General features: G+C 42.9%; 1 protein-coding gene and 1 long non-coding RNA gene across 3 annotated transcripts in view; one reads left to right on the top strand and one right to left on the bottom strand.

Annotated features, from left to right (window-relative positions):
* Positions 1–21,913, bottom strand: part of PDXDC1 (pyridoxal dependent decarboxylase domain containing 1) — a 169,315-nt gene that overhangs the window by 5,451 nt on the left and 141,951 nt on the right. For both annotated transcript variants that reach the window (XM_068244776.1, XM_068244777.1), the window contains exons 18-19: positions 11,639–11,757; positions 926–1,047 (exon numbers count right to left, since the gene is read on the bottom strand). In XM_068244776.1, the coding sequence (XP_068100877.1) occupies positions 926–1,047; positions 11,639–11,757 (241 nt within the window). The remainder of the gene's footprint in view (positions 1–925; positions 1,048–11,638; positions 11,758–21,913) is intronic.
* LOC137525696 (uncharacterized) lies at positions 3,097–4,706 on the top strand. Its single transcript, XR_011022978.1, has 2 exons — positions 3,097–3,160; positions 4,612–4,706. It is a non-coding gene; the product is annotated as an uncharacterized lncRNA (long non-coding RNA).

Genomic DNA, 21,913 nt, shown 5'->3' with positions numbered 1-21,913 from the left:
GTGCCCATACACTCGTCAGATTGGCAGCAGATAGTTAAGAAATGCATCTGATGATCTATCTGATGCGTTTTTAGAACATTTTTTACCAGGATAGAATTCCAATAGATTTCAGTTTGAAATCTATTGAAATTCGATCTGATGGCATTTTTTTGCCATCAGATTTCCATTAAGGCCAATGCAAACTGATAAGTAATCTCATCAGATCGACCTAAATTTTCCACCCTGCCAGTTCGATGGAAATCCATCGAAATCGATCGAAATCGGCCATCGATCGGTCGATTGGCCAACCGATTTGCAAACGATCAATCGATCGGGATCGATCGGTCAGCCAGAAAACCGGCTGAGTGTATGGGCCCCTTTACAAAAGCAAATAAAGGTTGCAAAAAACAAAAATCAAAATTAGGAGCAGACACCAGAAGCCTGAACCATAAAATGATTAGAACTGTCCTGGTCCCAATGGGCAGCAGAGGCTCTCACACTGGACTATAAAGAGATAAGAAATTCCCTGGTTACAGTGGGCAGTAGAGATTTTCCCTCTCGACTATAAAGAAATAAAAACCAGCATAAAATATAAACCGCAAGCCAGGTCAGTTATTCAAGGGCTTACTTGTATAATATGCATCAAGGATTCAGAATTTCCAGACACCTTACCCATCCATTTTGACAACACCAAAGATTTTAATGTCAACATTTCTTTTAACATCTTTCACATGGTAAAAACGCTAGTGCCTTTTTTCTAAATAATGTTTATTTTCTCCTCCGGTGAAACAAACATGGAGCAGCAATTATGACATAAGGAACTGGCCTAGTCGATCCACTTTAAATGGGATTGACTAGGCCAGTTCCTTGTGTCATAATTGCTCTTCAGGTCCGCTTTAACATATCTTAAGCACTGGGGAAATACAAATAAAATGTTTTTAAATACCTTTGAGCTTTCTTCAATTTCTCTGCCCATCATGGCAATGGTTTCAACTAACTCAGACACATCCAAGTCTTCTGTTGCCATTCCAACGTAAATGCAGTTCTTCTCAGCCCCAAATTCAGGTCCTGCAGTAAGCAGTACACTCAGATATTGGAATCTATACTAAAAGGTTATACCTTCATGAACGTCAATAAAAACTTTCCACCTAGCCTACTTGCATAACGGCCCAAAATGGAAACAAGTCAAACATTTTTTTCCCCAAATAGACCTTGTAGTTTTTGAGAAAGTTAATTTAAAAGAAAAAGGTTTTTTAAACTTGTTAAAATTACATTTTGCTGTGGTACATTATACTGTACTAGTTCTGAGTTCTACAGGAAGACAGAGGGAGGCACAAAGGGGGGCAGGGTGGCAGAGTTGGTCCAGATGGGCACAGTAAAGGCAAGGTGGCACAGAGAGAGGGACACTGAAGGAACATGATGACAGTGGAAACACAAAGGAGGGACAGGGGAACAGAGGTAACAAAGAGGAGGTACAGGGAACAGAGATTGCACAGTATTCAGATTGAGGACTGATTTAGGTTAAGAATTCCCTAGGTTACAGTCCCTATTTTGTTCATTAAATGGGGACTGCCAGTACTACAACAATCAGACCGCTCGTCAGTGCTAGGTAGTTTTATTGGCTCGTTTAATGTAAGCATTTGTCTCTTCTATCTCTGCCTCTAGTGACCCCTTAAAATACTGGTTTATCAAACATCTCTAAAGATGCCTCAGCAGGAGTTCTGTGGTGCTCCTATTTGACCTTTTCTAACAGTCAAATACGAGCACCTTTTTTCAGTTTGTGGGACTTGTCCAAACCTCTTATCTAGCCTCTGTTATCTGATGTCAGGGTCTGCAACCAGCATGCAGGAAATGGGTTCCTCTGAGGTCAGAAAAGAGCTGGTCTGTCAGGGAGCCCTGTGTACATCTTTGCCTACACGCCTTTCCTGCTCTGCATCCGGCTATCCTCCTGGGTTAAGTATCCTCCTTCCTTATGCTCTTTATAGGCTGCTCCCTGGGCATTATTCAGACTTGGTTTGCACACACTGAGATATAATTGTATGGTTTGGTATTTTGCTTTGCACATATATTTTCTTGTTTTTTTTATTAGGATTTAATTAAAGCACTTACGCATTACATTAGCACCTTTATAGATCTGTGAATGTCATCATTAGTGAATCCAATCACACAGAGGTTCATTTTTGAACCCCTGATGCTGGCAGTATATTGTAGTTGGGCAGCAATATTATACAAGTTTATTGTGTCATGCCAATTATTTGTATTGGTTTTTTTTTGTGGGTTTTTAATTGTATTGTACCATCATAAGGTATTACATTAGCATTTGATTATGATATATAATAAAGATCCTATATATCATTTAAATTTTTCACCTTTAAATTGAGTGGCGCTTTTTTTTTGTTGGGGGGGGGGGGTCCCTGGGTACACATGTTTCTATCCCTAGTACACTATTGATAGGCCAGTGTGCGGACACTTTTTCCTCTTGGGATAGCCCCATCATTGTTTATTTGTTGGATTTTAAGTCAATAAACAATTATTATAGAGATTGACATCTGTCGGTTCTTCCATGGGTAGCTAAGTCCACCACTTCCCCCACAATTTTATTGTTTGTTGACAAGACACAGGATCAGCAAAAGAGTCAGGCAACTGGTATTATTTTAAAAGGAAAAATCCATATCAGTTTACGTTCACTTTAACGTCTGAGTGGGGTCAGGATAATACTCCCCACCAGCTTATACAGCGGTTACCTTGGAGGTAACCCATCTTTGTGAGTATATTCTCACATTTCATACACTCATCTACGGCTTATCTAACATACCACCCCATTATGGGCTTCTGCTGCTTGTCCTCTTTTGTCTCCATTTTTAAAGGTGATCTAATTAACATGTAAAAAAAAAATTTATTTCGGAACTATATAAAAAATTTGGTAAAATAGCTTTTCACCCCTAAGTTTGTACATAGGACAAAAAAAATGAACTGAAAAAGGAAGAATGGGAAAATTCTGCAAGCAGGTTAAGCAGGGGCTCATTACAGCAAGATTGGTTAAGACAATGTACTATCCTACCACATGAAGCAGTTATGTCAAATTCTACATCCAATTTTTTATTTTTTTTTCAAACTCAGCCGGTATGTGACCCAGATATGACCATGTGACAGCTGTGAAGCCATCATACGTGGGTCTCAGGTCTGCATCATAGTTTGATTTTCTTTCCTCTCCTCCCCCCCTCCCTCACTCCATCATCACTACAATATATCAAATATTCCACCAGTGGCTCAGGTCAAACTAATTATAGTAAGAAAGAGAAAAAAGAAAGTAAGAAAAAAAAAAAAAAAAACACAAACACCAGCAAAAAAAAAACCTCCACCTACCCATCTTAACATTAAGTGGTTAATATCCCTTTCCGACCACCCACTTATTTTATGGGCATGCCCTCCATGCATGAGCCATCAGGGCCGGACCAAGCCAATGGAGGGGACAGGCCTAATGCACAAACAGGTCACATACCTAAGCTGAGAAGCAAAGCAATTACTCTTATTTCACCTTTCATACACATTCATATAAGTGCCTTCTATACTTCAACATATATCCATGCATCTGCACATTCATCCATCCATTTATCCTTACAATTTCAGTTAGTAATATAGTGGTTATTTGGTTCTTTTCTCCTCATCCCCTCCACTTCAAATACTTAACTACATATTATATGTTACTTATTTTTTCCCATGCAATTTTCCATTCCTCCATTTGTTTGTTGGTGCCAGCATCTTCTACACTGCCCTCGCCACCTTGCAAAAAATCTGACATCATCCATATCCACTCTTCCATACTGGGAGCTTCGGGGTTCTTCCAGGATTTTGCTATAAGTTTCCTGGCCACAATTGCTGCAGGGATTACTAGTTTATTTGCATGTCTAAAGCTGTCAGGTTCCATGCAACTCAACAGAGCGGTACTGGGATGAAAAGGGGAAGGAAGTTTAATGAAATCTCCTATCTCTCTCCAAAAGTTCTGTATAACCGGGCACGACCACCACATATGCATATATGAACCAAACGCGGTAAGACATCTCCAACAGTTCCCATTTCCGCCTTTAAATTTAGCCATCTTAGAGGGTGTGAAGTACCATCTCGTCATGAGTTTATAATTAACAAGTTGAAATGAGGTATAGCTGGGGGTCCAAATTTCCTGGAATACTGCTCCCCAATCCAAGTTTTGGATATGATTTAGGTCTTGTTCCCAGCTTCTACAGAACTTAGGTAGAGGATCAGTTTGACAACTGTCAAGAAAAAAATATAAATTTGCTGTCATTCCCTTCCCCACCCTCGAATGAAGAAAACACTTTTCATAAATATTTATGGTTTTACTTATATTATCCTTATGTTTGGAAAGGTAGCTCCTGACCTGGAAGCTCCACAGCCCATTATCCATTCTGACCATGTTATAGATCTCCCTCAATGTGGAATCTCTGTGGCCAACCAAGTCTAGGATTCTAACATCTCGAGGGAGCCCACATTCCTTGAACCACCCTGAAGTTAAGCCAGGTTGAAAATCTGGGTTATTGCGTAGAGTGGTTAGTAATGATATTTTATTGCTCTTTGACATAGATCTTATAACTTCCATGTGGGTTTTAATTGCAGGTGCTAATAATGGATGGCTGATAGAAGGGAGGAGTTTTGCTACCGTGTGGGGGTGCCATGAATCCAACATATCGTAATTAAACAGACTTCTTTCATATGTTGTCCAGAATCTCTTCGGGTCGCATATCCTGAGATCTAAGATTCTTTGCAATTGGAAACATTGGGCATATCGTTTAATATTTGGTGCCCCCATTCCTCCCAATTTCTTATGCCTGCTTATTATCTTATATGAAATTCTGCGGTTTGGTGTTCTCCATATGAAATTTTGAAATATATTGTTCCAGACATTATACCAATTCCTCTGGATGTTTATTGGCAAATTTTGTACTGTAAATATTATTTTAGGAAGAATTTTCATTTTTATAAAGTTGATTTTCCCAATTGTATTAAATTGGGCATTTTTCATTTTACTCAGTATCTTCTCACAATCTTTTTGCACTGGTGTATAATTATGTTTGAATAGATCATTGAAATCACTACATAAGTTGATACCGAGATATTTAATATGAGAATTGGTATAATGAATGCCATACCTTAGTTGTAGGGTACTCAATATTTCAGCGGGACTTTTTATGTTTAATACTGTAGTTTTAGAATTGTTTACTTTATAGTTCGAGTATTTGGAAAATTCAGTTATTATTTTATTTGCTTCTTCGAAAGAGGTCAGGGGATTGGTTAATGTCAAAAGAAGGTCGTCCGCGTATGCTAGTAGTTTACTTTCATAGTTACCTATATGCCACCCAGATATCTCCCTGTCAGAATGGATCATGCGTATTAACACTTCTATGCCTAAATTGAATATTAGCGGGGAGATTGGACATCCCTGCCTCACGCCGTTCCCCAAAGGGAAGGAGTGTGTCAAGGTACCGTTGATTTTTACTCTGGCTGTTTGGTTTAAATATAGATTTTTGATTCGTTTGATAAAGATGGGACCGATACCATAGTGTTCTAAAGTTGTGTAGATAAATGGTCTTGAAATACGGTCAAACGCCTTTTCAGCGTCAATGGCCGCTAAGATGGCATCTTCATTACGAATTTTTGCGTTATATATAAAGTTTATTGCTGAAGAAATATTGTCCGATAGTCTGCCCGATTTTCTAAAACCCATCTGCTCCTTCCCCAGTAGCTGATCTAACACCTTTTCCAGTCTTAATGTTAGAATTTTTGAATATATTTTAACATCAATATTAATTACCGAAATGGGACGATAGTTGCTACACTGTAGGGGATCTTTACCTTCTTTATGTATTAGGGTGATTGTGGCCTGATTTGATTCTCTAGAAAAGGTCTCACTTTCATCCAGATTATTAATCATTAAACAATAGTCAGGTGCTATCTCCTCTATGAATGCTTTATAGAACTCCGAGGTGAAGCCGTCGGGACCCGGACTCTTACCGATTTTAAGCAAATTTACTGCCTCTTTAAACTCTATTTCTGTTACCGGGGCATCCAGCGTATCTTTATTCTCGACTGTAATTTTTGGTAAATTTACTTGTGTAAGATACCTGTTCATATTATCAACTGGCATTTCCTGCTTTATACTATATAGCTCTGCATAATATTTCCCAAATACTTGTCCTATTTCTTGCGTGCTGTAGCTTAATTGACCGGAATTATTCTGTATTTTTTCTATGAATTGGGCTGTTGTCTTTTTTTTTGATAGCTTGGCCATAAATTTTCCTGGTTTGTTACAGTTTATGACAAAATCTTTTTTGAGTTTTTTATATTCTTTACTACATTTTTCATTTAATATTTTATTTATCCTATGCCTAATTGAATTAACTTTCAAAAAATTATCCTGCTCAGGATTTTCCTTATGTGTGGCTTCCGCTGTTTTGAGTTCATCCATTAAATTATCTAACTGCTTAGTTTTTTGTTTTTTAATTTTACTTGCTATTGCTATTAAAGGACTTGCGAGGCCAAAATCCGGCCCCCAAATGTAAAAAAAGTTATCTACCTGTATGACTTTCTAAGGCACGGAGGACGCCGTCTGCGCCCTCCGTGCCGTTCCGCCGGGTCCCCGCCTCTCAATACGACCCCGAATGGCTCCCGACCCCACGGCCAGGGTCGGGCTCTGCTGCCTGTATAAAGATGGCCGCCGACCCTGGCCGCGGCTGCGCACTCCGCATGGCCGCTACTGCGGCTGCGCAGCACTAGGGCCAACCCCCCGATCCACGCAACAGGCTGTTTCCTGTAGCGTGGATCGGGGGGTTGGCCCTAGTGCTGCGCAGCCGCAGTAGCGGCCATGCGGAGTGCGCAGCCGCGGCCAGGGTCGGCGGCCATCTTTATACAGGCAGCAGAGCCCGACCCTGGCCGTGGGGTCGGGAGCCATTCGGGGTCGTATTGAGAGGCGGGGACCCGGCGGAACGGCACGGAGGGCGCGGACGGCGTTCCTCCGTGCCTTAGAAAGTCATACAGGTAGATAACTTTTTTTACATTTGGGGGCCGGATTTTGGCCTCGGAAGTCCTTTAAGGAACCCCTTATAACACATTTAAAGGAGTCCCACATTATTTTTCCGGAATTTACTGAACCCTGATTTTCTGCAAAGAATTGTTTAATCTGGGTCGCTACTGTCTCCTTCACTGTAGGCTCAAGCAAGACAGAGCTGTCCAATCTCCACCGCCAATCAGTCATGACATCCTTGTTCCACTTAAAGAGAACCCGAGGTGGGTTTGAAGAATATTATCTGCATACAGAGGCTGGATCTGCCTATACAGCCCAGCCTCTGTTGCTATCCCAAACCCCCCTAAGGTCCCCCTGCACTCTGCAATCCCTCATAAATCACAACCACGCTGCTGACAAACAGCTTGTCAGAGCTGGCTGTGTTTATCTCTATAGTGTCAGTCTGCTGCTCTCCCCGCCTCCTGCAGAACTCCAGTCCCCGCCTGCATCCCTTCCCTCCCTGCTGATTGGAGGGAAGGGACGGGGGCAGGGACCGGAGCTATGCAGGAGGCGGGGGAGCAGCTGAGACTGACACTACAGATGTAAACACAGCCTCACAGCACAGCTGTGATTTATGAGGGATTGCAGAGTGCAGGGGGACCTTAGTGGGGTTTGGGATAGCAACAGAGGCTGGGCTGTATAGGCAGATCCAGCTTCTGTATGCAGATAACATTCTTTAAACACACCTCGGGTTCTCTTTAAGGGTGAGTATCACTGGTGCATGGTCAGAATAAGTAATACTTCCTATTTTTATTTCTATTATTTCCAGAATTTCATTTTGTGGTAATAAGAATAAATCTAATCTAGTGTAGGTATTGTGTACTCCCGAATAGAAGGTATAATCTCTCACCCCAAGGTTATAAATTCTCCAGACGTCTACCATTCTATAATTTTTTAAATGTTGTGTGAGGGATGTAATTTGTTTTTTTGAAATATGGGACATACCTTTCGAGGAGTCTAGGTTGGGTTCAAGGGGGAGGTTGAAATCTCCTCCCATTATAATTTTCCCTTTTTTTAATTCACTCACTTTATCCAGCGCTTTTTTTATAAAAGCACATTGGCCATTATTTGGCGCATATATGTTTGCCAGCGTGACGGTTTTACCGTTCAATTTTCCAACCAAGATTAGTAACCTAGCCTCATCGTCTTTATAGATCTGACTTGGTTCGAAACAGATCCTGGAAGAAAATATAGTGGCCACCCCACACGATCTGCCCCTATCCTTCGAGTTAGTATACCATAGGCTATATTTTTTGCAATATTTGCTTGGTTCAAATTTACTCTTGAAATGAGTTTCTTGTAGAAAGGCTATGTCTATTTTATTCTTAGTTAATTCTGTTAAAATTCTACCCCTTTTGTTCCCTGAATTAGCTCCCTTAACGTTTATTGTTTCAATCTTTAAGTAATTAATTAAAATTTTCTACTTTATTGATAATTCCATAAGGAGGGGGGGGGAGAAAAGACAGACTGAATTTGTATACATCAGAGAAGCATATTTTCCTTTGCACCTGTATTCCACCATTCATTCCACTCATACCATTCGTACTATACAAATCATCCTTTCTACATCCAATTAAATAAAAAGCTGGATGCTTTCTTTACATAGCTATAAGGACTAGGTAGAGAAAATGAATACTTCCATCACAGTCAGGAAGAAAAGAAAAAGGGGAGGTTGAGTTGTTGAACAACTACAGGCAGCTGCATGGAAGAATAGGAATAGTGCATATTCAGCACTTATATTTTCTCCGTACGCACTCAAAGTGCCAGAGATGCTGCATCTAGGGTGTGCTCAGTAGGCAGTAGCAGTGTTAGGGCATATTGCCCAAGATCTCACTGAATAGGTACTAGCTTACTGAACAGAAAGAGCTGAACTTCGAACTTTGGTTTGGTCTCAGTATACTATGCACACAGTATACAGGATCTTCTCAAAAAATTAGCATATTGTGATAAAGTTCATTATTTTCTGTAATGTACTGATAAATGTTAGACTTTCATATATTTTAGATTCAAATACACACAACTGAAGTAGTTCAAGCCTTTTATTGTTTTAATGTTGATGATTTTGGCATACAGCTCATGAAAACCCTAAATTCTTATCTCAAAAAATTAGCATATTTCATCCGACCAACAAAAGAAAAGTGTTTTTAAAACAAAAAAGTCAACCTTCAAATAATTATGTTCAGTTATGCACTCAATACTTGGTCGGGAATCCTTTTGCAGAAATGACTGCTTCAATGCGGCGTGGCATGGAGGCATTCAGCCTGTGGCACTGCTCAGGTGTTATGGAGGCCCTGGATGCTTAGATAGTGTCCTTAAAGGGAACCTAAACTGAGAGGGATGTGGATTTTTCCTTTTAAGCAATACCAGTTGCCTGGCAGTCCTGCTGATCTCATTAGCTGCAGTATTGGCTGAATAACACACCTGAAACAAGCATGCAGCTAATTCAGTCTGACTTCAGTCAGAGCATCTGATCTGCATGCTTGTTCAGGGACTGTGGCTAAAAGTATTGGAGACACAGGATCAGAAGGAGAGCCGGGCAACTGGTATTATTTTAAAAGGAAAAATCCATATCCTGCTCAGTTAAGGTTCCCTTTAAGCTCATCCAGAGTGTTGGGTCTTGCGTCTCTCAACTTTCTCTTCACAATATCCCACAGATTCTCTATGGGGTTCAGGTCAGGAGAGTTGGCAGGCCAATTGAACACAGTAATACCATGGTCAGTAAACCATTTACCAGTGGTTTTGGCACTGTGAGCAGGTGCCAGGTCGTGCTGAAAAATGAAATCTTCATCTCCATAAAGCTTTTTAGCAGATGGAAGCATGAAGTGCTCCAAAATCTCCTGATAGCTAGCTGCATTGACCCTGCCCTTGAGAAAACACAGTGGACCAACACCAGCAGCTGACATGGCACCCCAGACCATCACTGACTGTGAGTACTTGACACTGGACTTCAGGCATTTTGGCATTTCCCTCTCCCCAGTCTTCCTCCAGACTCCGGCACCTTGATTTTCGAATGACATGTAAAAGTTGCTTTCATCTGAAAAAAGTACTTTGGACCACTGAGCAACAGTCCAGTGCTGCTTTTCTGTAGCCCAGGTCAGGCGCTTCTGCCGCTGTTTCTGGTTCAAAAGTGGGTTCATGCTTCAATCTGCTGAAAAACTTTATGGAGATGAAGATTTCATTTTTCAGCATGACCCGGCACCTGCTCACAGTGCCAAAACCACTGGTAAATGGTTTACTGACCATGGTATTACTGTGCTCAATTTGCCTGCCAACTCTCCTAACCTGAACCCCATAGAGAATCTGTGGGATATTGTGAAGAGAGAGTTGAGAGACGCAAGACCCAACACTCTGGATGAGCTTAAGGCCGCTATCAAAGCATCCTGGGCCTCCATAACACCTGAGCAGTGCCACAGGCTGATTGCCTCCATGCCACGCCGCACTGAAGCAGTCATTTCTGCAAAAGAATTCCCGACCAAGTATTGAGTGCATAACTGAACAATTATTTGAAGGTTGACTTTTTTTGTTTTAAAAACCTCTTTCTTTTATTGGTTGGATGAAATATGCAAATTTTTTGAAATAGGAATTTTGGGTTTTCATGAGCTGTATGCCAAAATCATCAATATTAACCACTTCTATACCATGAAATTTTGTGCTGATCTGTGCTGCGTGGGCTCTCCAGCCCACAGCACAGATCAGGTTGCAGCCAGGCCGATCAGACTTCCCCCCTTTTTTCCCCACTAGGGGGATGTGCTGCTGGGGGGGTCTGATCGCCGCCGGCTGCTTGCGCTTGCGGGGGGGGGGGCTCTTCAAAGCCCCCCTCCGCAGCGCTTCCTGGCCTCCTTCCCTCCCTCTCCCTGTGAGCGGCGCAGGACGGATTTCCGTCCTGCGCCTGATGGGATAGGCTTTAGCCTATCAGATGCCGGCGATCCCCGGCCAATCAGAGGCCGGGGATCACCGATCTCCTCTACGGCGCTGCTGCGCAGCAGCGCCGTATACATGTAAACACCGGGGAAGATCTTCCCCGTGTTTACATTTACCCTGCGAGCCGCCAATCGGCTCGCAGGGTGTTCACGGAGACACCCTCCATGAACTGACATGGAACGGCCTCCATGGAATACACTTCAGGATTCAGGGGCGTACATATACGCACCGAGAATCCGGAAGTGGTTAAACAATAAAAGGCTAATGTTTATTAGTACATTACAGAAATTAATGAACTTTATCACAATATGCAAATTTTTGGAGAAGATCCTGTATAGAGAAGATGGCGGCTTCGTGGAAGAAAGAAAAAGGTCAGCACCTAGACTCAAGCGCCTAGTGGCGGGGGGCTATTCCCCAGTGGTTTCACCATAGGATAGTTAAACTGGTTGAAAAAAACGGTCAGATTAAATGCTTCTGTGTGATTTTTGCTGACCCAGCTGAGTGGTCTCAGCCACCAACCACCCACTTGTCCAAAGCTAGGGCTGGGGTAGCCCTAGCTTTGGACAAGTGGGTGGTGATAAACTGGAGAATTGAAGGCAATCCTGCTTGCCATTTCAAGAAAAGTTAAAAGGGGTTGTTTATGTAGAAAGACACAATCAATACCAGAAGAGAAGAAAAGATCAGACTCCAATTCATTTAGCTTCTTCAACAGCAAGCCATTAATCTTTTCCAGTTCCGCTTCTCGCTTGTGAACATCCACTTCCTCACTTACATGTTCATATCTGAGGGGATGAAAGCACAGAGTGATAAAAATACAGTCGACAGCAAAGATTAAAAAAAAAAAATAAGTATGAAAGCAAGCCTGCAGCGAGAGAGACTGCCATTTTTATTTCTTTTGTAAAAGGTGCTTTTACCTTGGTTGGTATTCTATTTCCAGTAGTTTCTGAATCAATAAGAGCCGGGACCACTAGCAGAGCTTCCCTTGCACATTCTGATCACTGGGGATTGGCAAAGTGCTAAGGTAGTGGAACTCTATGAGGGCGATTCTACTACAGCGCTTGCTAAATGCTCTGCATATAGCATTTTTGTAGAAATAGTGATTGAAGATATGCAGGAAAAACAAAAATCACATTCCTTCAAATAGTGACAAAAATTACCTAGAAACGTTTAATGAATCGCAATTGCAAACGTTTAGCGATTGCTAGTGGGTCCCAGCCCTGACCCAGGACACCTATGCAAATCAGGTGATCGGTGTAGTTTCACTTTAATGGCTACTTGCAATTGGAGGCGGGACTCAAGATATTAAAGTGGAACATCAGTATTACATCTATAAAAGATGGCAGCCTCCCTGTCAGTCACTTTACATTTTATTCAAAGCAAACATTAATTTCAGATTGAATATAGTGGCTTATGCTGGGCATACATGGGTCGATCCGACGGCAATTAGCCGCCGGATCGACTCCCGCCGCGTCCCCGCATGCACCCAAATCGATTCCCGCTCGTCCCTGCCGGCGCTTCTTATCTCCCGCTCGATTCGCCGCTATTGTCCGGCCGTGGGTATCGAGCGCGGAATTGATCCCTGCAGTGATCGTACACGTCGGATATTATCAATTGAGCCATCAGCGGCTCGATTGATAAGGGGGCATCGAGCCGTGTATGCCTAGCATTGAAGGATACCTGACCAGAATTTGAATTATTTAAAACTAAGCACAGTTATGTTCTGTTCACTGGCACATACCACTGTGCACTGTCCATTGCCCTGTGCACTCCTCGTTTCCGTAATTCCCGGCCGAAACGTTTGACTTACAAAGAAAAACTAAACACAAACACGTAGAGATCTCCAATAAGTCTCCCAATTGTATACTCTTTTTCCAGGATAGGGCAAAACTACAGACCATTGCAATAGAAAAAAGTTCTATCCTTCTAGGGAAATAAAAAGTAGCAAGGATGAATATTCAAGGATATATATTCAAAGTAATTTATTGAAAACTCATATTCATCATGTCCATGCATTCTGGTCAAGATGTATTCAGGCCAGACCACACACAGACCGCAGGGTTTTTAATTGCTTTTAAATTTCTGTCTATGGACAAAACTTTTCAATAAAGTTTTTCGACTATATATCCTTAAATATTTATGCTCGTTACTTCTAAAAAGTTTGACTTTCTTTGAAAGTCAGAAACAAAACAGGAAGAGGCAGGCTTCCAGCATACAGCCTGTCCCTTTTACGCCCCTCTCCGCCCCATCAACCACTTAAGGACCATAGGCTTACACTCCTCTAGTGACCAGGCCATTTTCTTACAATTCAGGCCACTGCAGCTTTAAAAAAATAGAAACACACTTGCACTCAGCTAAACAGTAATGGCCCTTTAATGTTGGAGCCGCTCCCAATGCTGGGTGGTGCCAGAGACTATACAAAAAGACAAGAAGGAAGGGAGGGAGCACTCCGATTGTGCATTAACTTTAATAAAAATAAACACGCAATAAAAATTGCACTTACAATTGTGCAGTATTAAAAGCACATCTTAGCAGCTGCCAGCGAGTCGCCTCTCGATGCTGCAGCCTGGCCACGGCTGGCAGTGTAGGTGGAAAGACTGGAAAGACGTCTAACCGGCGCGGAGCGGTGCGCAAAATGTCGTCTGATGTCACTACGCGTCTCAGCGCATAACCATGCCTTCTTCTGGACCAGAAGAGGGCATGGCTACGCGCTGAAACTGCTAACATGCACTGTTAATACTACACAATTGTAAGTGCAGTTTTTATTTTGTGTTTATATTTATTAAAGTTAATGCACAATTGGGCCGCTCCCTTCTTGTCTAACTGCAGCTTTAAGGGCTTGCTGCAGGAACATACAACTGAGCACACAAGTGAGCCCCTCCCCTTTTCTGCCTACCAACAGAGCTTTCTGTTGGTGGGCTCTGATCGCTGCTCTTGTTTATTTTATTTATTTATTTTTTTTATAAATGTTTGCATTTTTTTAATTTTTATTTAATTTCCCACCTTTCTTCCCTCCCCCCGGCAACCAATCCCAATAAATCGGCTCTCACAGACATCAGCCTATGAGAGCCAATCCCTCTCTGAGCTTCACAAGGGTCAGCCGTGTGTCACGGCTGCCCCCAGTACAGCGCTGCCTTAGATCGCAGCTCTGTACATTGTAAATAGACGGCGCTTTTGCCGTCTAACAGTCTCCAATCTGTGATTGTCGATTGATCTCAGCCATTCAAGCGGAGATGCGTGCGTATAGGTGCGCGCAATCTCCTGCAAAACATGCCTCCAGGACTTGACGCCAATTGGAGTGACGTGGTCATTAGGTAGTTAAGCTCGCTCCTAAGAGTCCTGAATGAGCATTTTGACACTGAAGAAGTGCTGACCCTGGAAGTTTTTCTGAAGGTCCCCGCCATTTTCAATATAGAGGTGCTGAATTTTGGAAAGGAGCCGTAACCCATTGGTACACCTGAGGGAGGTCAGAAGATGCCGGATAGAGTCTGCAGGGGGTATTATGTACCAGGGCTGTGGAGTCGGTACAAAAATCCACCGACTCCTCAGTTTAGGATTCCAACTCCTCTAATTTGCATATTACAATCTTGTTGATTAAAAGTATGCAACATAAAATGCATCTCTTAACTGCCAACGCTTAGGAATTTTAAAAGACAACTGAAGTGAGAGGGATATGGAGGCTGCCATATTTATTCCCGTTTAACCACTTAAGGACCAAGGGGGTTTCTAATGATCGGTGCTGCGTGGGCTCTACAGCCCGCAGCACCGATCAGGAATGTGGCCGGGCGATCAGACTTCCCCCCCTTTTTTCCCCACTAGGGGGATGTCCTGCTGGGGGGCTCTGATCGCCGCCGGCTCTGTTCGTTCGGCGGGGGGGGGGGCTCCTCAAAGCCACCCTCCGCAGCCATTTCCGCCCTCCCTCCGCTCACCTCCCTCTCCCTCTTCATCGTAATGCGCAGGACGGAAGTCCATCCTGCGCATCCTAGGATAGGCTTTAGCCTATCATATGCCGGCGATCCCCGGCCAATCAGAGGCCGGGGATCGCCGATCTACGTCACGGCGCTGTTTACATTTCGCCGGCGAGCGCGATTGGCGGCTCTCCGGCTGTTCACGAAGACAGCCTCCGTGAACTGGCATAGAAAGGTTTCCATGCTATACCACTAACGACCCACCGACGCCTATCGGCGTTAGGCGGTCGTTAAGTGGTTAAACAATACCAGTTACCTGGCTATTTGGCTGATCTTCTGCCTGTAATACTTTTAGTCAGATTAAAACTATTCCTTGGTAAGAGTACTTGTAGAAGGTACAGACAGGAACAATGAACATCTATCAGGCCCTAGGCAATGTGACTGTGGGTACAAGAGTGATGTACAGTTACTCTGCAGGAGAATGAGGGGATTCTTCCTCTATTACACATTCTTCATGAACAATCTGAACCAGGTTTATGGGTGATAGACAACACCTCTGTGTTCAATGTGCACAACATTCTCGGTGGATTCCCTGCAGCTCTGTGGGGAGTGCATATGTAGAGTATAGTACTACTGTGTAACAAAGTAAACCTGAGACAGATGAAATTAAAGTTTTATACATACCTGGGGCTTCCTCTAGCCCCCTTCAGGCTAATAAGTCCCTCGCTGTCCTCCTCCGCCACCTGGATCTTCTGCTATGGGTCCAGGTACTTGAGCCCGTCAGGCGTAGAGCGCATGCACACACCACCACTGGGAGCGTACTACACCTGCGCAGCACTATTGCGCAGGTGCTGAATGCTCCTGGCTGTGGAAGCAGCATATGGCTGGACTGCGCTGATTGGCTGAATTACCAGAACTCATAGCAGAAGATCCAGGTGGAGGAGGAGGACAGCGAGGAACGGATTAGCCTGAAGGGGGCTGGAGGAAGCCCCAGGCATGTATAAAACTTTTCTTTTCATCTGTCTCAGGTACCCTTTAATTCGTAGCCACTAAACCAAATTTTAAAAACATATCAAATTATTTGATTTCATGAGCAAAGGGAGTGCATAAATTTGCATAAACCAGAGCATCAATGCAGAATTATTAGGGTGCGTACAGACATGCGACTATAGTCGTTTAAAACGATCGTTACCGACGGCATTGCCCGACGATCGTTCGTAAAAAGTGCACGAACGATCGTTAAAACGACCGACCAACGAGATATGTCGTTGGTAAAGAACGATCCATTCTGCCAGATCTTTTCCAACGACCATCGTTCAAAAAGTAATGTCTGTACAACGATCGGTCGTTGATCGTTCGTTCTCAAAGCTTTGCACATGCTCAAACAGTTCTTTTTGACACTTGTGTTTGAAAACTAAACATTAGCTTACCTGGTAATTTAATTTTAAGTAACCCTCCAGGACAGGTATACATCGAGATTTGGCCCCTCCCAGGAAACAGGAAACATCCACAAGCCTCTCTATAAATAAAAAACTTTGTCAGGTATCCGGCAGTATTAAATAAAGAAACATTCCAACAGGTCTCAACTACCTGACACCTAACCATTCATAATAGTGTCTTATATACATTTATATATAATTTATACCTTTGCATTTTTAAAACACTATGTATCATAAAAGGAAATGGGGTGGGTTACCCCACCTGTCCTGGAGGGTTACTTAAAATTAAATTACCAGGTAAGCTAATGTTTAGTTTTTTCCATTAACCCTCCAGGACAGGTATACATCGAGATGATTCTCAAGTAAACACTAACTTTAGGGTGGGCTGACCGCCTCCAAGACTTTTTTTCCAAAGTCTTGGTCTGATGAAGATATCCAATCTGTAATGCCGCATGAACGTTCCCAAGTTCTTCCACGTTGCTGCCTTACAGATCTCCATAGGAGAAGCAACAGCTCTGAAGGCTCAAGTTGCTGTCCCTCTAGTAGAATGAGCTCTTAGATCTTTCAGCGGAGTCGTTTCCATCACTTTATAGGCCTCCATAATAAATAATTTGATCCGGTTAGCTATCGTTCTCTTCGAAGCCCTCTGTCCCACTAGTTTTCCGGTGAAATTTACAAAAAAAAAAAAAAAGGGCTTCAGTTTTCCTTAAACTCTACTCTCTCCAGATAATCTTTAAGAATTTGTCTTATGTCCAACAAATGTCGTTTCTCATTATCATTTGTTGGATTAGGATAAAAGGTTGGTAGTATAATTTCCTGCGATCGATAGAAAATATCCCCAACTTTCGGAATAAATTCTGAACTGGTTCTAAGGACTACCCTATCGTTATAAAAAATACAATAAGGCTCCCTGCAGGATAAGGCCTCAAGTTCACTCACTCTCCTTGCTGAGGTGATTGCTACTAAAAATATTGTTTTGAACGTTAACAAACGTAAATTCATGTTACTGGCACAGTCAAAAAGGAGGCTTCGTCAAAGCCTTCAAAACCAAAGATAAATCCCAGTTCGGGAATGGTTTAACAGCAATTGGCCTATTTCTCTCTATTGATTTAACAAACCGAGCAATCAAGGGATGACCAGCCAATTGTCTGTCTAAAAAAACAGAAAGCGTTGAAATTTGCACCTTAATCGTACTTGAGGCCAATTTCTTATCAACTCCACTCTGGAGAAATTCTAAAACAGTAGCAACTTCATTAGATCTAAATCCTGACTGTTCCTTCCATAATTTATAAGTTTTCCAATATTTCAGGTATATTGTTCTAGTGTTCTTTTTCCGACTCTTAATCAGAGTATCTACTACCTTATCTGATAGTCCATACGTCTTTAAAATGTGCTCTTCAGTAACCAGGCTGTTAACTTCCATTTGTTGATGTCTGGAACAACCTGCCTCTGAATTAAAATTAAATTGTCCAGAAAAGGAAGTAGCATCGGCTCCGCCACTTTTAATTTCAGAAGCAGAGGATACCACGACCTTCGTGGTCAATTTGGAGCAATAAGAATCACCTTTGTCCTGGATGCTGCAATCTTTCTCAATACCCATGGTAACACATTCAGCGGAGGGAATGCAAATGCTAGATTGAAATCTCATGTCTGTGACAAAGCATCCACTGCTGTTGGATTGTCTTTGGCGTTAAGGGAAAAAAATTGACGACACTTTGTATTTTCCCTGTTGGCAAACAGATCTATGACAGGCGTCCCCCACACAGACGTTATCCATTGATATACGTCGGGGTTCAATTGTCATTCTGTATTCGACAGCTGTTTTCGACTTAGTATATCTGTTAGTACATTCATAGACCCTTTCAAGTGAATTACTGTAATTAACAACAGAATCTGTTCTGCTATGTCCAGTATTTTCAACGCCAGGGTCAATAGCTTGTGTGACCTTGTTCCCCCCTGGCGATTTATATACGCCACTACTGTGGAATTGTCCGTCCTTATTTGCACCTGCTTGACTGCTATCAAATGTTGAAATGCTATCAGAGCCAACTTCACCACCATCAATTCTCTGTGATTTGCAGACTGATTTTTCATATGATGCTGCCAAAGACCCTGTGTTTTGAAATCTTGAACAATGGCCCCCCAACCTAACAAGCTTGCGTCTGTGGTCAAGACTACCTGAGTTGGAAATTGCCAAGGTCTGCCCTGAGATAACGAGTGGGAAATAGTCCACCAATCTAGACTTTCCTTTACCTGCACTAGAATCTGTACTAACTGATCCAAAGTTTCGATTGTCTTGCCCAATTTTTCAAGACCCAACTCTGTAGGATTCGTGAATGCTTCATTGCCTACTGTACTGCTGGTGCCACTGAGTTTAACAGTCCCAGGAGTCTCATTGCATCCCGTATCGAGATGACCTCCAATCTTTTGAGATTTCCCACCTGCTGTATTACCTTCGCAGGCTTTTGCTCCGGTAAGAACATCTTCTGTTCTATTGAGTTCATTATGAATCCCAGAAAAATAATATTCTGAGTGGGCTCTAACTATGATTTTTCCAGGCTTACACTCCATCCTGCTTGCTGGAGTTCCTTTACAACTATCTCTGTAGAGCAAAAATGTTTGCCTTGATTCTGCCATAATTAGAAGATCGTCCAAATAGGGAACAATCATAATACCTCTTTTGTGCAGATGTGAGATCAGCTCGGGTGAAAATTCTCGGAGCGGACAGTATGCCCAAGGGGAGGCAACCTGATGCTTTATGAAAAGCTTGAGTGGTTTGAGATTCAGAATTAGACGATACTTGCCCTACGGTTTTTTCACTAGGAAGATTTTTGAATAAAAAACCCTTTACCTGCTCCAGAACTGGCACCAGAGTGACCACCTCTCTTGTTAACATATCTTGTAGCATGCAAGATATGGCCCTCTGTTCTTGGTTTGACCTCAACTCTTTTGTCACTATGAACTTTGTTGAAGGTCTTTGTTGGAATACAATATGGTATCCCAACTCGATCAGATTGAGAATGAATGGGCTGGTCGCAAACTTCTGCCACTGCGGGAGGAAGGGGCCCAACCTTTCTCCCACAGCTTCTTCGCTGTCACTGCTGCTTCTTGTAGTGGAGTCTGAACCGCCAAACAATGCATTTGGCTTGTTCTGCTCGCGAGAGAAGGACCAGTGTTTACGTCCGTCTTGGGGTTTGGTTTTATTCTCTTGTCCTTACGAAAAAACTTTTTCCCCTGTCTAAATTGCCTTTTCTTTAGGGAAACCCTTCTTCTTATCTGATGTCCTTTCAAGGATTTCATCCAACTGGGGACCCAACAATAGGTCACCTGAGAAAGGAATGCTACCTAACAGGTTTTTAGAAACCTTACTACCTTACTTCTGGCCACGTTAGACAACGCCGCCGCTCTTGCAATCAAACGGATAGATTCCGTTGCCACATCTATAATGAAGTTTATAGCCTTAAACATTACGGTAAATGAATTTAAAATAATTTCTTAACTTGACCCCATCTTAATGCGACGCATTACTTGATGCATCCATAAATCTAGGGTACGGCCTACACATGTAGTAGCAGCAGCAGGACGGAAGTTTGCGCAGGTAGCTGACCAAGTTTTCTTTAAGGCAAATTCAGCTTTTTTTTTTTTTTTTTTTTTCCTGATTGTTCCTTTAGAAAACCTAGATCTTCAAAGGATAATTCATTTTCCTAGTGGACCTGCGAAAAGACTGCATCCAACTTAGGGCATTTATCCCACTGTTTACAGTCCTCTTCTGCAAAAGGAAATCTTCTTTAAAAGCCTCTAGATAAAAAGACCTTCCTATCAGGGTTCTTCCACTGACTATTAATCAATTGTTTAGTAGATGAATGTACTGGAAAAACCATTGGTTTCTCTCCTTCCATGCCCGCATATAATGCATCATGCGTAGACACTGAAGAAAGAGCGTCATCCTTCAAACCTAAAGAATCATAAATTGCCTTTAACAATTCCTCTGTCTCGTTAGCAGAAAATCTAAATTTAGACAATTTATTCTGATCTTTTTCAGACAAGTCCTCATCAGAGTCACACTCAGAGATATCATCAGAGTATTCCTCTGGTTCAGAATCTGACAAGACAGGATGATTTGTTCTAGCAGATGCTTTCTTATGCCCTGTTGCCGATGGTGAGGATTCTTCCATAGGTCCACCAGCAGCTCCTGTCAGCAGGTACTGCTGTTTGATCTATAGGATAGTTAGGCATAACAGTAGGTGATTGAGCAATGACTACTGGTTGTTGTACAATTGGCTGTGGCACCGTAGCAGCTAAAGAAACAGATCCAGACGGCACTTGTGCAATAATAATAGGTGGAGGATTAACACCAGATTGAGCCGACATGGACTTCTGTCATTTCCTTGCGAACCATTTTAAGGAAATCTTTATAAGCCATAACAGACTCTTCATTCAAAACACAAGTTGCACACTGCTGACATAATAACTTATTCCAAGGCACCGGTAGCTTCCCATTACAAGAGGGACAGCGTTCTTTAGGCCTAGCAGTATTTGATGCTTCAATAGCAGTAGCAGATGGAGCAGAGGATGAAGCTGCTGTACTCTGTAATAAAATAAACATAATACAGATATTGTTTAACTGCCATGCAGCCAGAGTAACCACCATCCGCCACAGTGTGAGGCAACTTCCCACAAGAAGCTATTCACCAACCAAAAAATTCCCCATAACACAGCCAGTCCAGTGAGCCACCTTAGAACAGCCTTCACACAAACAACTGTTTTACATGTGAAAAACGCGATACCTTAGTATCCGGCTTAGGCTCATGTGCCCTGGGACCTCCTGAGCAGCCTACAGGCTTCCGCTCGTCCCAGGCGCTGGTTGTGCTCCATCTTGCGTCCTGCACGAGTGCCCAGACGCGGGGAATGCTGCGCATTCTTCAATCCGGCGGGCGGAAGTGACGACATAAGCGGAAACGGAAGTGCCCCGTCCGCCATCATGGATACTGGCACGCTGCGCCCGCTCGGCCTCCGCCTTCCCCGCAGCGTGCCCTCGTCCTTCCAGCCGGCGGCGCCTGCCAAGCAAGAAGCTACCACAGCCATCTCTCTCCCCAGACCCTCCACAGCGGCTATAGAGAGAGGTAAGCGGCTGACAGCAGATAACATTGCCTCATGATCCTCACCTGTCCCCGCAGCACCAACAGTCCCTAGCCCCCCAGGCTCTCCAGGACATGCAGCGCAGGTATAGAGAGACCTGTCCCTGGAACAGGAAACATCCATACTGCCGGATACCTGACAAAGTTTTTTATTTATAGAGAGGCTTGTGGATGTTTCCTGTTTCCTGGGAGGGGCCAAATCTCGATGTATACCTGTCCTGGAGGGTTAATGGAAAAATCAGTTTATAAATCATGTTGCGCACGCAACGCTCGTTCCAAGATCGTTCGTACACGAACCTTTCTTCAAACGATCATCGGCCGATACCTCCTTTAACATCGTTCGTCGTTCAGAACGAACGATCGTTATCGTATGTCTGTACGTACCCTTAGACACAGCTACACATCAGGCTTTATTCTTACAGCATAGATGTTATTAAGTATATACAAAAGATTCCT

The sequence above is a fragment of the Hyperolius riggenbachi genome, chromosome 7, assembly GCF_040937935.1.
Source record: "Hyperolius riggenbachi isolate aHypRig1 chromosome 7, aHypRig1.pri, whole genome shotgun sequence".
Taxonomy (NCBI): Eukaryota; Metazoa; Chordata; class Amphibia; order Anura; family Hyperoliidae; genus Hyperolius; species Hyperolius riggenbachi.
This window is presented reverse-complemented; position numbering and strand designations above follow the sequence as displayed.